Source organism: Anticarsia gemmatalis, chromosome 6, assembly GCF_050436995.1.
Source record: "Anticarsia gemmatalis isolate Benzon Research Colony breed Stoneville strain chromosome 6, ilAntGemm2 primary, whole genome shotgun sequence".
NCBI lineage: Eukaryota > Metazoa > Arthropoda > Insecta > Lepidoptera > Erebidae > Anticarsia > Anticarsia gemmatalis.
In genome coordinates, this window is record NC_134750.1 from 3,155,265 (window position 1) to 3,169,302 (window position 14,038).

At 34.7% G+C, this 14,038-nt stretch overlaps 1 protein-coding gene across 8 annotated transcripts in view; it reads right to left on the minus strand.

The window, feature by feature from the left end:
- Positions 1-14,038, minus strand: part of tmod (tropomodulin) — a 70,590-nt gene that overhangs the window by 4,606 nt on the left and 51,946 nt on the right. For 4 of the 8 annotated variants that reach the window (XR_012959507.1, XR_012959506.1, XM_076115254.1 and 1 more), the window contains exons 2-9: positions 12,080-12,232; positions 8,299-8,466; positions 7,730-7,853; positions 5,852-5,967; positions 5,314-5,418; positions 3,925-4,176; positions 3,330-3,477; positions 623-1,193 (exon numbers count right to left, since the gene is read on the minus strand). Coding sequence is in view for 4 of the 8 variants with exons in the window: in XM_076115254.1 (XP_075971369.1) it covers positions 623-1,193; positions 3,330-3,477; positions 3,925-4,176; positions 5,314-5,418; positions 5,852-5,967; positions 7,730-7,853; positions 8,299-8,466; positions 12,080-12,232 (1,637 nt within the window). In the remaining 4 variants the exon portion in view is untranslated. Of the gene's footprint in view, positions 1-622; positions 1,194-3,329; positions 3,478-3,924; positions 4,177-5,313; positions 5,419-5,851; positions 5,968-7,729; positions 7,854-8,298; positions 8,467-12,079; positions 12,233-12,540; positions 12,699-14,038 lie in introns of those variants that run through there. The other 4 variants (XR_012959509.1, XR_012959508.1, XM_076115256.1 and 1 more) reach the window with 2 other exon arrangements.

The following is a 14,038-nucleotide window of genomic DNA, read 5'->3' on the forward strand; positions in this document are numbered from 1 at the left end:
TTTATTCATTTTGATTATTATTTGACCAAATTAAAATAGAAGTTTTTAGTTTATTGTAATTATTAAGTTTTGTTCTACTTCCTCAGTTGTTTTGAAAGGAACATAAGAATTTCATGTTGATACATACAACAAGTAAATATTATTTATTACATGTGTTATTGTGATGATTAGAGAAAGAGTTCTTACGCCTTATTTCCATTACATATAAGTTTACACAACACAATTCCCAAGTGTTTTGTGCAAAATAATGAATACAATTACAAATGCCCCTACATTCAAATACGAGGCCAAGATTACTCAAGAAAAGAAGATTGTTAGAAGGCCTATAAAATTTTCCTATCGACTCTACAGTACAGAAAAGAGGATATAATCCGTGACACAAGATCCGGTACGCTGTCGTATAAAAACAGTCGCCCGTAAGACCTCTACGCCAGGCGATCTCATGTCGCACGGAATTTAGTCGTAACTCCCCTCTTCTGCACACCAAAAAATACAATTTTTAATATAAAATTTTATGTTTATATTGTTCAAGTTCACATAATTATAATGTATAGTGTCTACAGATACATGTGGGGGGAGGGGGGGGCACGCGTGAGTGTGAGTGCAAGACGCGTGTACTCACGAATGAGGGTTGGGATTAATGTCCAGTGGCGCGGCCATCACGAATCTGTCCGCTTGTTCCCCGCTCGGCGTTTCTACTTTATTTGTATCTTCTTTTACTTCATCTAATTTAACGGGGATTATCGTTTCACCGGTCAAACGGTCTTCTGGTACAGGTGTTACCGTGTCGGCTGACACCGGTTTTTCGGCATCAGTAGTTACCGGTTTTTCTGTCTCAATAGGCGGTTTATCTGTCTCGGTAGGTGTCGGTTTTTCTACGCCGTTTGTAATCGGTGTTTCTCCATTTGTGGCAGGTGTGGCGATATTCAATGTATCGTCCAGTTTTTCACTGTCAATGGTAACAACTTCTCTCGCCACAGTGGTGCCGTCTGGGTTCTCTTTGGCTTTGATAGTGAGGGATGTTTCGACAGACTCTGTGACGACAGGTTTGATTTCTTCCTTGGTGGGGGTGACGGCTTCGACGCTGGGTGGTGTAAGGTTGAAGAGGGAACTGTCGATGCCGACGGCGGGCGGCCGGCCGCGCGGCAGCCGCAATCTCAGCGATGCACTAGCTCGCTTTTGCACTCGACAATCTGATCATGAATATCGATTTTTATCGATGTTGGCTTGTGTCTAATGGGTAATCGCTTGCCTGTCAGGCGGGAGGTGAATTTGAGCGAATTTTGATCATGATTATTTACATAATTTTGAATTAAATTTACACGGGTCCAGTATTCCTTTTAAGCCAATAAAGCATGTAGCTGATTTTCAGAAATAACTAACTGTTCTTTTACATACCAATTAAACAAATCCAATATATCTATAAAATGTGAAACCTAACAATTCGAGAAAAAAAAACTAATAACTTAAGACCAATTTCAAATATCCAATAAGAACGAATTTAAAGGGGAAATGTGCAGTGATCAAATCAAGACAAATATTCATCCATTACTTGAAGCTTGAAGAACCAGCTTGAAGCGTTGATCAAACCTAGTCGTAGTGAAGCGGCGACAACTCAGCGGTTGTATCGCTGACTCGCATTAGACACAAGCGTTCTGTACAGGTGTTCGACTCCAGTATGCGGTACATGTGGTACAATTGATTGTGATAGATGTCTCCACTGTTAATACAAGCTAGGATGTTCTACGAACAAAATGCGCTATATGTGCATATGTGGAACGTGTTATGTGTTGTGGTGTTTTGACTACTTAAAAAAAATATTTATTTTGTAAACACTAAGTAAAGTTTATAATTGTGAATGTGTAATTTAAATTACATTTCTTTTTTAATTAAATTAGGTATAGCATCGAAGCTTATACCAAAATAATAAATGAGTTTTTAAGATCTGTAAGCCGTACAAGAACAAAGTATACCTACATTTGAGTATTAAAAATGTTTTTTTTGTTCACAATACGTATAAAACTTCTGAATTATATGGTAAGTAGTCAAGGCACCACAACACAGTGTCCGGGACAGTACTCCGGGATAAGTGACGTGAACGTTTACTATCGAGCGCGCGAGCGACGTCGGGAGGCGAAGCGGCGCCCGCCATCTGTGCCGTAATGAACCTGTTAGTGTACATATCTGATACCGGCGAGGACAGATACTTGAGACGGTTTTTTCGATAAATACCGGTTTTAGTGGGACTATTTTCGGTAAACACCGGTTTTTTGACACACCTTATTTTGACAATATCAATATTTCTGTTAATTTATAAGTATGTATGTTCTTATAAAATTTCGCTAACAATAATTTATTCCTAATAGTTCCCTACCTTACTCAAAGATCAAATTTTGTTAATCCAAATGGTTTACCGTACATTTTATCGTCTACAAAGTAATAATACTTATTAATTCAGTATCTGAACTCGCCTTCATTAAACGTATTCTTAATGTTTGTCTATTCAATGACGTAGGTGAGAATCAAGATGTATCCTTGCAAATAGTATTATAACACATTTGATAAACTTCCTATTTTGATCCTTAATGTTTTGAGTTAAGAATGATATTTGTATGCACGTAACAGCGTTACATATTTCAAATGCATGTAAGATGATGTCTGAACATAGAAATGGTAAGAACATACAATTTCATTGATATATGTAATGAATCATTTCAGTATAAATAAAACCTGTAATAAAATAGTTAAATATGCACTTGAAAGTTTCAGAGAGAGAGCATAAAGTGATGTTTTTTATAGCAAATGTTTAGCTATAAATGTTCTGATATAACTTCAATATATTTTCGGTAGAGACTTTATTGTTATGAGTGTGGTGTAAAGGAGATTGGCTGTTGTTTTGTATAAATTTGAGGTCTAAGTTTTATCTTTCTTTGAAACTGAATACAGGAATGGTTTATTACTGCCATTTCTTACATCCATATTTATTTCCAATACCCACATACGTTCCCGTCTAGCTGATGAAGTAGACAGCAACGTATGTCAGTAAATTCAAATCAGTAGCTCGATTCTCTACCACTATCGACTACCGACAACCAGCTAACTTCAGGAATTTTTGCACGAAAATCTGATCAGCGCCTCTAACGGGCTCCGTAGGAACTATTTTGGCAGTCCATTTTAAATGTTAAACTTTCGAAATTCGACAGCCTATCCCTTTGTCTCGGCAAAATTCTATAAGGTATCTCTATATCTGTAATATTCCGTATAGATCAAGTTTGTAGTATCCAGCCATCTCCCGTACACCACGTATGTGTGCGTGTGCGAGCACTCACTTCTGTCGATGTTCCGCTGCAGGTGCGAGGCGATCCGGTGGCGCGCGTCGCTGTACTCCAGGTGCAGGCCCAGCCGCAGCAGCGTGGGGTTCTGCTCCACCAGCGACGTGATCTCCATCTCGATCTTGTTGCCCAGCACTTGCGACCGCTACACGTTCAAAACAAATTTGTTAGTACGCAATTTGTAAGTTTCTTGGTAATAAATACTTGAAAAGAATAACAATTAAGGAAAGTTCATATTTCTTCCTCTTTAAATTATAACAATGAAGACGACTTCGACTAATACATTCTGGATGAACATCCTCGATTAAGAAATGCCGTAACTACTAGGTGTAGTCATGTATTGTCATGAAAATGCATGTCGCTTTTCAGTACAAAAAATTTTAGAGCACCATTTTGTAATCAATTCATAAAGCTTACGATGTAACCGATTTCGTTGAACACATTATCACTTAAATTCACTTATAACTTTCTATTTTAATTAATATTAATATCACTAAACAGTCAAACGTATTTGTGTATTGTGCAGCAGCAGTATATTTATAACACTAAACGGTGAAACGTGTTTCGGTATAAGAATGAAGTTTCGTGTGACCTGGTTGGAGGCGCGGAACTCCTCGACGGCGTTGTTGTCGAGCAGCGCCTTGACGAGCTGCAGCACGCCGGGCGGCGAGATGAAGTTGGTCTCCACGTTGACCACCCGCAGCGTGGAGTTGTGGCGCAGCGCGTCCGCCAGCAGAGCCGCCGTGCGGTCGTGCAGCCCCACGTTGACGAGCGACAGCACCTCCAGCTGCGTGTTGCCCTTCACCGCCTCGAACAGCTTCTCGAACTTCTCGTCGCTTATGTTCTGCAGATCGAATGCGAAGGGTTACGCATATGTTCAAATCCATACTTGTATTAAGGAAATTGAAACAGGACCTTATGTCCTGTAGCGTACAGATTACACTTGTATTTTTTTAAATGCCTTTACCACGTCAAATCATATAACATTAGGCATTGGCAAATTAATAGGTGCCTTTACACATACGCTCTTTCGCACGTGAAACAAACGCGTGCCGCACTCATCTGTCAAGCCCGCAAAGAAAACGTTCATGGACTTGACAGATGAGCACACGGCGCGCTCTTTCCTTTGCTGCTATGGGCTCACCAGAAAACTTGACACGATTGTTTGTGCTATACCAATGAACATGAATTAGTTCCCAATTATAACTATACCCCATTGCTACTTGATAAACCAATTTGTTTATTCAATTATTTATTTGATAAAAAAACAAAGCTACTTTTATTCTCAATTAACCATAATTAATTTCTAATGTACTTTATAATGGAAAACCTGAATAACTTGTCCACCATATGCAGTAGCACTTAGCATAATTATAAAGTGTTTAACACCTAAGAAAGTTACAACAAGTAAGTATCAGGTTGATCAAGCTACTGAACAGCTATTTCACATCATTAACGTACTTCCTTTATGGGACTCGGATGATAGGTGTGGAGTGATTTCACTTCTCACACGTCAACCAGTTTGACTTTCACGTAATAATAGTCATTATTATTGTCGATTGTAATTATCGATACGATAGACGTACAAAAAGCTTATTAATATGCATACACCTGTCACATCTTTAGAAGCATTTTAATAAATGAAAGTAGGGACATTTCTACTGTATATGAACTTGAGGTAATTTTACAATTACTGCGCATTGTTTGTTGACCAATAACCATAGTAAAATTTATATTTTCATACAAAAAAGCTTGATTGAAAAGGTATTTGTATATTTTTGATGCTGATTATACACAGCGATATTAACTATGATAATTTCTTAACATAAATGTCACTACAAATATTAAAATATACTCAGGATAATTTATAAATCTTGTAATTACATAGCGATAGAATCAATTCCTATGAGCGGCAGTATTTTTCTGCAATAAGAAATATGAAAGATAAAGAAATATAAGTAGTAAATGAACAGCATGTTACCTTAATATTATTCCAATTGAGATCAGTCAACTTCTGGTCATTATTCTTTACCCGGGTGATGGTGTCGTCGGGGTCTGTGTCGTTGGGGGGGTCCATTGGGTACACCTGGAACGTATCAATACAATTTATATTATTGTACCAGTATTACATTACTGTTTATTAGTATTCCCGCTTAAAATCATAAACTTTAAGTAATTAAAAAATACTCTCTATGTGATTGTGACTGGTTAAAAATAGTGTGATGATTTAAAATCTCCTAGAGGTAGAGATAAAGGATCTCCGGGACAACCTTTTGACCGATAGTAACAGGAAAGGTTACAAAAAAGTTCGTAGTTTTTGTATCAACAATACTGTAATTAAGCTCTATAATTTGACTGACTAGTTTAAGTAACCAACAAAAATGCTAGATTGCAGTCTCTTTGTGGATTCAAAGCCCTAATTTCTTCCCCGTCTTGGTAGGAGATTTTTCCACCAATTTGAAATTAATGGATCATTTTTTTTAATAGCTGGTTCTAAGTATGCATGATGAAAGTGTTACCTTGGGTTTGGTGGCTTTAGTGATGCCGTCCCAACCAAGTCCAACAGGCTGTCCTTTGTTCAACAACGACGCGTGGTACTGGTCCTGATTCATCATCGAGTGGAAGCCGAGGATAGCTGGAAACACATACACATAACATTATTAACATCACTTTAATAATACTTTAGAAACAAACGGACTGACATATTCTGCTAGGAACACTGACACACGTTTTTTTTTCAATAGATATAGATAATGAATTGGTTGCATCCTAATTGTCTCAATCTTATTGACCATTAAACATCTTTACTTTCCTTTTATAAGTGTTTTGCATTTTGTAAGGTCCTTTACATGTTTCTTATTAAATAATGTTGTGGTTTTCAAAATTCTCAATAAGTATTAAACTAGTATCATAAACAAAGAAATGGCCCCCTATTATATGGGACCAACATTGCAGTGGTGAAACATGGGTGTATTTCAAACACATCTGTTTACCCCTCTGGGTATACTAGGCGAGATATTATGTATGTACGATAAACAAAGACTCATTAAGTGCGTATTATAGGTCATTTTAGATAACAAAGCGAGTGTTCGTGTATTAAAGCGATATGTCAACGAGAATAGGTTATGTGTTGCGATATGCGCCATTGGCAGCCCGTCATATCGAGCATATCTCGAGTGCCAAGCTTTCAGCGTTATTTATTTACACTACATTGTTCGAACGCGTTTCATAATCTATGATATTTAAGAGACCATATAATGTATTGTATGAGCTTTTAGTGCTGCGATCTTAAATATATTAATGTTAATAATCGCGCTTGCTTTCTATATAACCTTTTAATTTATTCACTTAAAAAATATTTTCCCTCCTTTTTCTCTCCCTGTTTTCGGTCAAGACGCAAGACTAACGTAAATTGATACAGCGCAGTGATGTCAATAAATAAGTTAATAAATTCTGACAAATTAAGCTAGGAACTAATAAAATTATAGCTAATAATCGCTGTAACGCATGTTACTTGTCTTTTTATCTGTTCACACTCAAATAACATCTCTTTCTTAAGAAAGCAAACAATTTTATGAGCTTCAAATACAGTTCTTACAAAAAATTATGACAAATGTTCTAACAACATATTACGTGTGACACAAACCGTCTTCAACGTCGGATTATTGCACTTAACATAAAGACATAAATTCTTACTACACACATTGAAATCTAGAAATAAAACTAATAGCAGTACTCCCATGAAACTGACTGCATATTTCTTCCACTGGATTCCAGCAATACTCGAATAAAACCTCATAAAATATAATAAATAGTATATTGGATTGTTTCTGTCATTTTTTTATGTCATCATTGCAATGACCAGCTAGTGTTTGACACTGGCTTGACGCCAAAATGTTGTGACTTTGCTATTACAAAAGAATATTTTGGCTATTTCCTGATCCACACAAGCTATCATAAATAATGCGTCTCGTAAGTTCGTGACACGCTTTGAGTAACCGTGTCAGTTCCTGAAGTATTCACTATTGTAGAGTATTAGAATGTGTGCCAATGGGTCCGCTAGAAATTATTCGTTGCGTGACTTTTATGTAACTTTTATCGTCTATCGATTATTTTTTTCTGCATTGTTCTAGATATTTGGCAATACTATGTGCCAGCTTCTTTCTTTTATATTGTTTGTAGAATAAAGACTAATCAACAAAGCATCCGCGACCTCACTGTCGACACAATTATTTAATGATAAGGGAATAAACACAAAATAAAATTAGCTTAAGGTGCAAGTAATAGAAGGCGAATATCAAGGTTTTGTATCAGTAAGTAGAGAGTCGGAAGTTTTAATGTTTAAAGCAGTTTAGCTACCTAACAAATATGGTAAAACAATAGTGAATGTATCTCACCAGCCAAGTCAATGATTTCCTCTTGAGAAGCCGTGGTAAGCGCCTGTTCGTACTCATCGCCGAGGTCGATTGAGATCTGTTCGTCTACGTCGCGGACCTTCTCGGGGGGAGGGGGAGGGATCCACTGAAAACACAACACACATCAAATTAGTTTTTCCTAGAAGTCTTTCTATTAACAGTATCTGTAACATTTAATGTATTAACATTTAAAAAGTTTACACAGCAAGTTATTTTTTAGATGCAAATTATCTCTTCTTCTTTTCAATAATTAACCAATAAACCTATTTTCTAGGACTGATGGGTTAACACTCGTTATTTTATCCTTTTACTATATTATGTACTCTTAAATGATTTCTCTTATTGCGACTACTAAGTAACTGCTAAGTAAAAATACTGACTATTTTTACTTGTCGTACCAGACAGGAAGGAAAATGCGTAGTTTCTCACAATAATCAATACTTTACCGCAGAGTGTTAATTATTATCCTATAACAACCTTAGACCTTGTCCAGAAGAGGCGAATTCGCCGCAATTCTTAGATAATAATAACTAGGGCTATAATCAATATACCTTCTTTCCACGTATAACGCCAGGCACGTAAGGCTTGACTTCGGGCCGGTCGGGTGTCTCCAGGGCTTGTTTGTTGATGTGTTCTATTAACTTCTTGCGGTTCAGGGGTCCTGTGGGGTCCTTCTCGCAATCGTAGTTGTTACGTTGTGATGGTGGCAGGAAGTTGTCCTGAAATGTGTACAGGGTCGAATTATTTTATGTCTATTGGGCTTTGTTTTTTATTTGACTCCTGAAGAATTATAGTAGTAACACATAATTGTATGAGTATTAGTGGCAATATGACATCTATGTAAAAATAGTAATTTGGGACTTTTGACATTCGCGAAAATGTAAAAGAGAGTAAGTTTAGTCTGTACAGGTGTCAACCTAATCAGATATTAAACAATTTTGAACACAATGCGAAAATAGTGTGCCAGCATCATACAATCCACACGATGAAATGATTCTCATTCAAAAGAAAATATACAAGATGACACCTCAATAAGAATGCCCCAAATTAAATTTAATCTAAAGGTTGTAAGAGGTCTAGCTGTATACAGTTGACAAATTGACTCATACAACAAGAGTATAAAGAATGGCATTGAGAGAAAAATATATTGGTACACACACTGCCACTGGTACAACAATTTGGATGCCTTTAGATGGATAGAAAATTAAATAAATTATGTTTTGCAACCTTCTTGACTCTGTTCTTTAAGTGGTTGCATTAACAATTTGTATAAAGAGGGTTAAGTTTAGTGTTACTTAGTCATTCAATTAAGATGATTGAAAAAGTACCATGAGTTTATTTACTATGTTGCTATTATGTACAGTATATACCTACTAACTATCTGACAAAATAACAGGATAATTTAAATACCAGGTTCCTAGTTTAATACAATGACAATAATTATTGCTACTCAAATTAAATTATGTGTATTTATTTCAGAAAAATCCTGCGCAGAATAAATTTCGAAATAACAATAAAGCATAAATAGATATGTGACTAATCATGCTGTAATTATTTATCAATTTTACATACAATACTCATTACTATAACAAGTGAGTAATTTTAAAAAAGTACCTAGCGCTTATTCACAGTTAAATTGGAAATTAATAGTGCTATCAATTTCCTGATAAGGTCCCTCCCTGAAGTAGTGATGATAACATATCAGAATCAATTTCCAATAATGTTCAAGTGATATGTGAATATAATAAACCATATAGCCTTGCTTTTAATGCTAAATTATATAGACACAGGTGTGATAGATTAATTTTGATACATTTGCTCAAATATTGGTGTAATTTTGTTGGTATTAAAATGTACAATTTTTGAAAAGTTGTTGAAAATTTTAAACCCTTATTGATTGACTGCTGGTGTGATATTATTAATGTTATCCTACATTCAATTGTCAGTTTAGGCTAATTTAGGTATATCAATATTTGCATACTATAAATCTGTGTCTAACGGATTCTTTTTATAACTCTTTAACAAATTATTCTGCACTAAATATAAAGAATGAGTAGCCATATTAAAATGTTCAATTTAAAAACAATTACACAGTAATTTAGTGGTTGTTATCAAGCGCATTGAGGTCAGTTACCATTCTAATCTGATGTGGCTGATTACAGCTATTTACAAAGAAACTATTGTGTCATCTGCCTACTGGTGGGGATATCAGTAGCACTTAACTTTCTGTTGAGTGACTTTCCAGATTATAGTTGAATGCATAAAATATGATAATAGTAGTCAAAGTCTTTATAAATACATGAGTTATAATAAATATTCAAATATAGAATACATCTTGCCTAACATTGAATGGTCTTAAAATGTTGAAGAACTGCAAAAATTCTATCTATCTTGTACTTATTCCTTAGAGAAGAGAAGACTTTAAAAAAAAGTAAAATAGGCTACTAAGAAGTCTGTATGAAAGTTACAAAGTTGAATTTTTTTTTTATTCAACATTGAATATATTATATCACCAGATAGTTTTTTTTTTTTAAATCTTTATTTGACTTCTCACCAGATAGTGACATAAAGTTGTGTATTACGTGCCCTATCCAAGAGATACCTATTTACTATGTGCAAAAACCATGTGTTTGTTTTGTCAGTATTTGTTATCACTACACTGGTTTAGCCAATAATGCTCAATGACCAGACATTGTGACCTTCAAACATAATCTAATCTGACTCAGTATTATTCAACATACACACAAATGTTATTTGCTCTATCAATAAAAGAAAAGAGTTTAAGAGATAAAGTAAAAAAAAGGTTTTAGTAATAAAATAAACATTATGCAAATGTATGTAAAATAGCATACATTATACAAGTGCAGGGAAGCAAATCAAATTGATAGTTATGCAAATAGACGGACCAACTAGTTAGTAGCATTCTAACTGTTACACAGTAATGGGAACATCCCTATTAATTCCATACTTGTTTATAAATGGCAGAGATAGGGGCTGTTATATATTTATAAATAAGACCTCTGTGGTTGCGAGTGTAAATTGATATTATGGCTAGGATTGATCCCTAACTGGAAATTATGTAAGATGTAAGATGACTAGTTATCTTAACATAGTAAAGAATTACTTAGATGTGAATAAATTAAGTTTCAAAAATTGTGTTATATAGAAACTAAAGTGTAGTTTGTCCATTTTTAAATAAGTGTTTTATTTAAAAATGAACAAACTACACTTAAGTTATTCTTAAGTTATCACTTATCACTTACACTTAAGTTATCTACCAAACTTATACTGAACAAGCAGTATAAATTTTTAGCTGGTGCCTTATTTAAAGTTTTACAAAAAATATCAAACAAGACATTTTAGCATGATGTATTATCTAGTATTTTGCATAATTTACACTTCTATTTCAGGTGTTCATCCATATTCATACAAAAGTAAATGAATTTTGGAATGACCTTGTCTACAAAAATGCTTTTTTGAGTCCATATTTGTTAGGTAGAAATATGTTTTAAATATTTTTTGTAAATTTATTACTTATTTATAATAAAGAATCAACCTAATGTGGAACAAATGTTTTTGAACAAGTCAAAACAATAACACAAAAACTATCAACATTTAATAAATAAATAGATAGGAAGTACTGCACTATCAGGACATAGTTTCACATAGTTGGCAATCAGCCAAACTAGAGGATATTCATTCATAAACACAGGTAAAGAAAATTTTCTACAATAACTGGCTATAAAGAGTTCTTTTTTTTTTCAAGGTAGTAAGTAGTGATAAAACCTCCAAGGTGACTTGTGAGAAGTCTATGGTATAACAATGAGGTGTATAATTTGTGTGAATGCAAGAGTATTATCACACATAATGCCTCTGGCCTTCAATATCAATTGGTTGTCAGATCATTGCAGAATGAATATGTGGGTAGCATATAATAGAGTAGACTCATATACATTTTTGCAAATATGAGTGGAGGTTTCAGTGATTATTGTATGAAATAAACTAAATTCACCTTGAAAAGATTATCCTAGACTTATCATGAATTTTATCTCATAATTCTGATTGGATTCTTAGAAATCTGACATTGTATTTTGTTAATATTTAGGTGTAATGAGATAGATGTTTTAAAATAAAGGTAAAACTGTATGTGGTAAAGATCAACTGAGTCTAAAACCAGCTAGAATGAGAGATTTTGTTTCAGTAAGTGCTATCCAAGTCAAATTCGAGAAAAAAATAGCTTCTAGTTAAGAAAAAATTAATCAACATTTTTAATCTGTGGAATTTTATGATACACAATGCAGGTAAAGTAAAGAAAGAAAAGAGATTACTCACATCTGGATCAACTTCCTTGGCCAGCATGGTGAGTTCCTCCTGCGACAGCTTGGCTAGCAGCTCGTCGACGTCCACCTCGTCGTAGGTGGACAGCTCTCGACCGTACAGCTTCGCAGGAGTCGTCATCGTCGTAGTTTTCGTCGATGACGATTTCTAAAAACACCAAAACACCGCCTATTACTAACTGATGTTTTAACACTATTTGAGGTTACTTTTCTCCTATCACTGCACTAATCAACATCCATAATGACCAATACTGATAAAGTTACGTAAGAAACACAATAAAACAAGCAATTTGGACGATAAAACATCAATATTTGACAAGACACTTTCGGCGTTCACCACACCCACAATTTATATGAATGATGACATTTCCACACTGCGTTTAGTTATTATCCTTTATTATCTGTTACTTTTTATTTATTTGTAGTATAAATCTATAAAAAATACAGTTTTCTTACATTTTTGGGATAATAAACAAGTTTTTACAACAACGCTTAGCACAACCAACGTCACAAGCGCCCTCTCGCAATGACAATTTTACACTAACAAGATGTTTTAAGTTAGAACGAGAACGATTGTTAAGTAATGTACTATTCCGCTAGGTGTAAAAGAGATAGAAAGTTGTCAGCTATGGTTCGAATAGAAGGGAAGGGACTGAAGGAAGGAGAAAATAAAAAATATTCGATACCGGTTTCTTATCAAGGCGCTAAACACAAAAACTACAAAGAAAAGAAAACATCTCTACATAAAATAGTCGTTCATTATGTAAAATCTGTGATATTCTGTTATATAAAGTTTTTCATTAAGTAGGTAGGTACCTACTAGCTACCCATTACAGTAATAAAATTTGGTAGCGGTTTAAAATCTAGCTAAAATTATGCAGAGCTGCAGTAACGTAATAAAATAATAATATGTTACGTTAGGCAGGTTTTGTGCTTAACTAAAAGAAGCGTCTTTTTATTCAGGTACATTCCAATAAAAATGCAAAGATGTATTGATGTAGGTGAGTGGGTACCTATAATTTTTTTTAGGTTTACCGGTGATTTTTACTTAGCAGTAAATAGTTTTTGCGAATTCATTTTTTGTAGGTACCTATTATTACAACAAGAAAAGATTCTAACATCTGGTTTTTGACTGCAAGTTCATTACGGCACTTAATTAATTTTAAATAGGCAATGAGCGCAGCCAACCACGTTAATGCAATCATTTATACTTAGAGCAAGGAAGCACCAACTGCTATTTGTACCTAAGTACCTACATAATCAAATAAATAATAATTTAATTTTATGTAGCGGAAAACCTTATCCGTAAACAATATTCATGACGGGACATTAATGCACTCATACAGACATAGTATACGATGCGACCAAGTAGCATAGTGACGAGTGCGCTAAATATATTCTCAACTATAATGGAGTGATGACGTCACACTCGCTACACCAAGCCTATCCCACTAGTTATTGAACTCGCGACCTCTGTAATTATAGCACACATTGTGGCAACTGCATTATTATTTACGAAGTGGTCTAGTTGCGACCATTGTGAACTGCTATTATGCAATACACTAAATTAGACATTGATAAGGCAAGCAAGGCCGACTTGTGTAAACGGTAAACAAGCGAGGGCCTGTTGAGTACGTCATCGATATGGGAGGAGTTTTTATTGATTCTCAACATGTACCTACCTACTCATTTCATTGTATTTTCACGATACTCAGAAAACTATTTTCCGAAGCCTTTAATTAACAGTTATCTTTCAGAAATGCTAGGGCTCTACGTAGCATAAGGAGAGTAGGTATTGATAGGTCCTACTTACCTACTTAAGATATGAGCCCTTTCAGGTAAATGTTCATAAAGCTAATGGGACTGCTCAGGCTAAAAGAAAAAGGAATTTAACTTTTTGTCATCCTGTACTTCAGAATCTGGGACGTCAAAAACTAAAATTCCGAAGTTATGA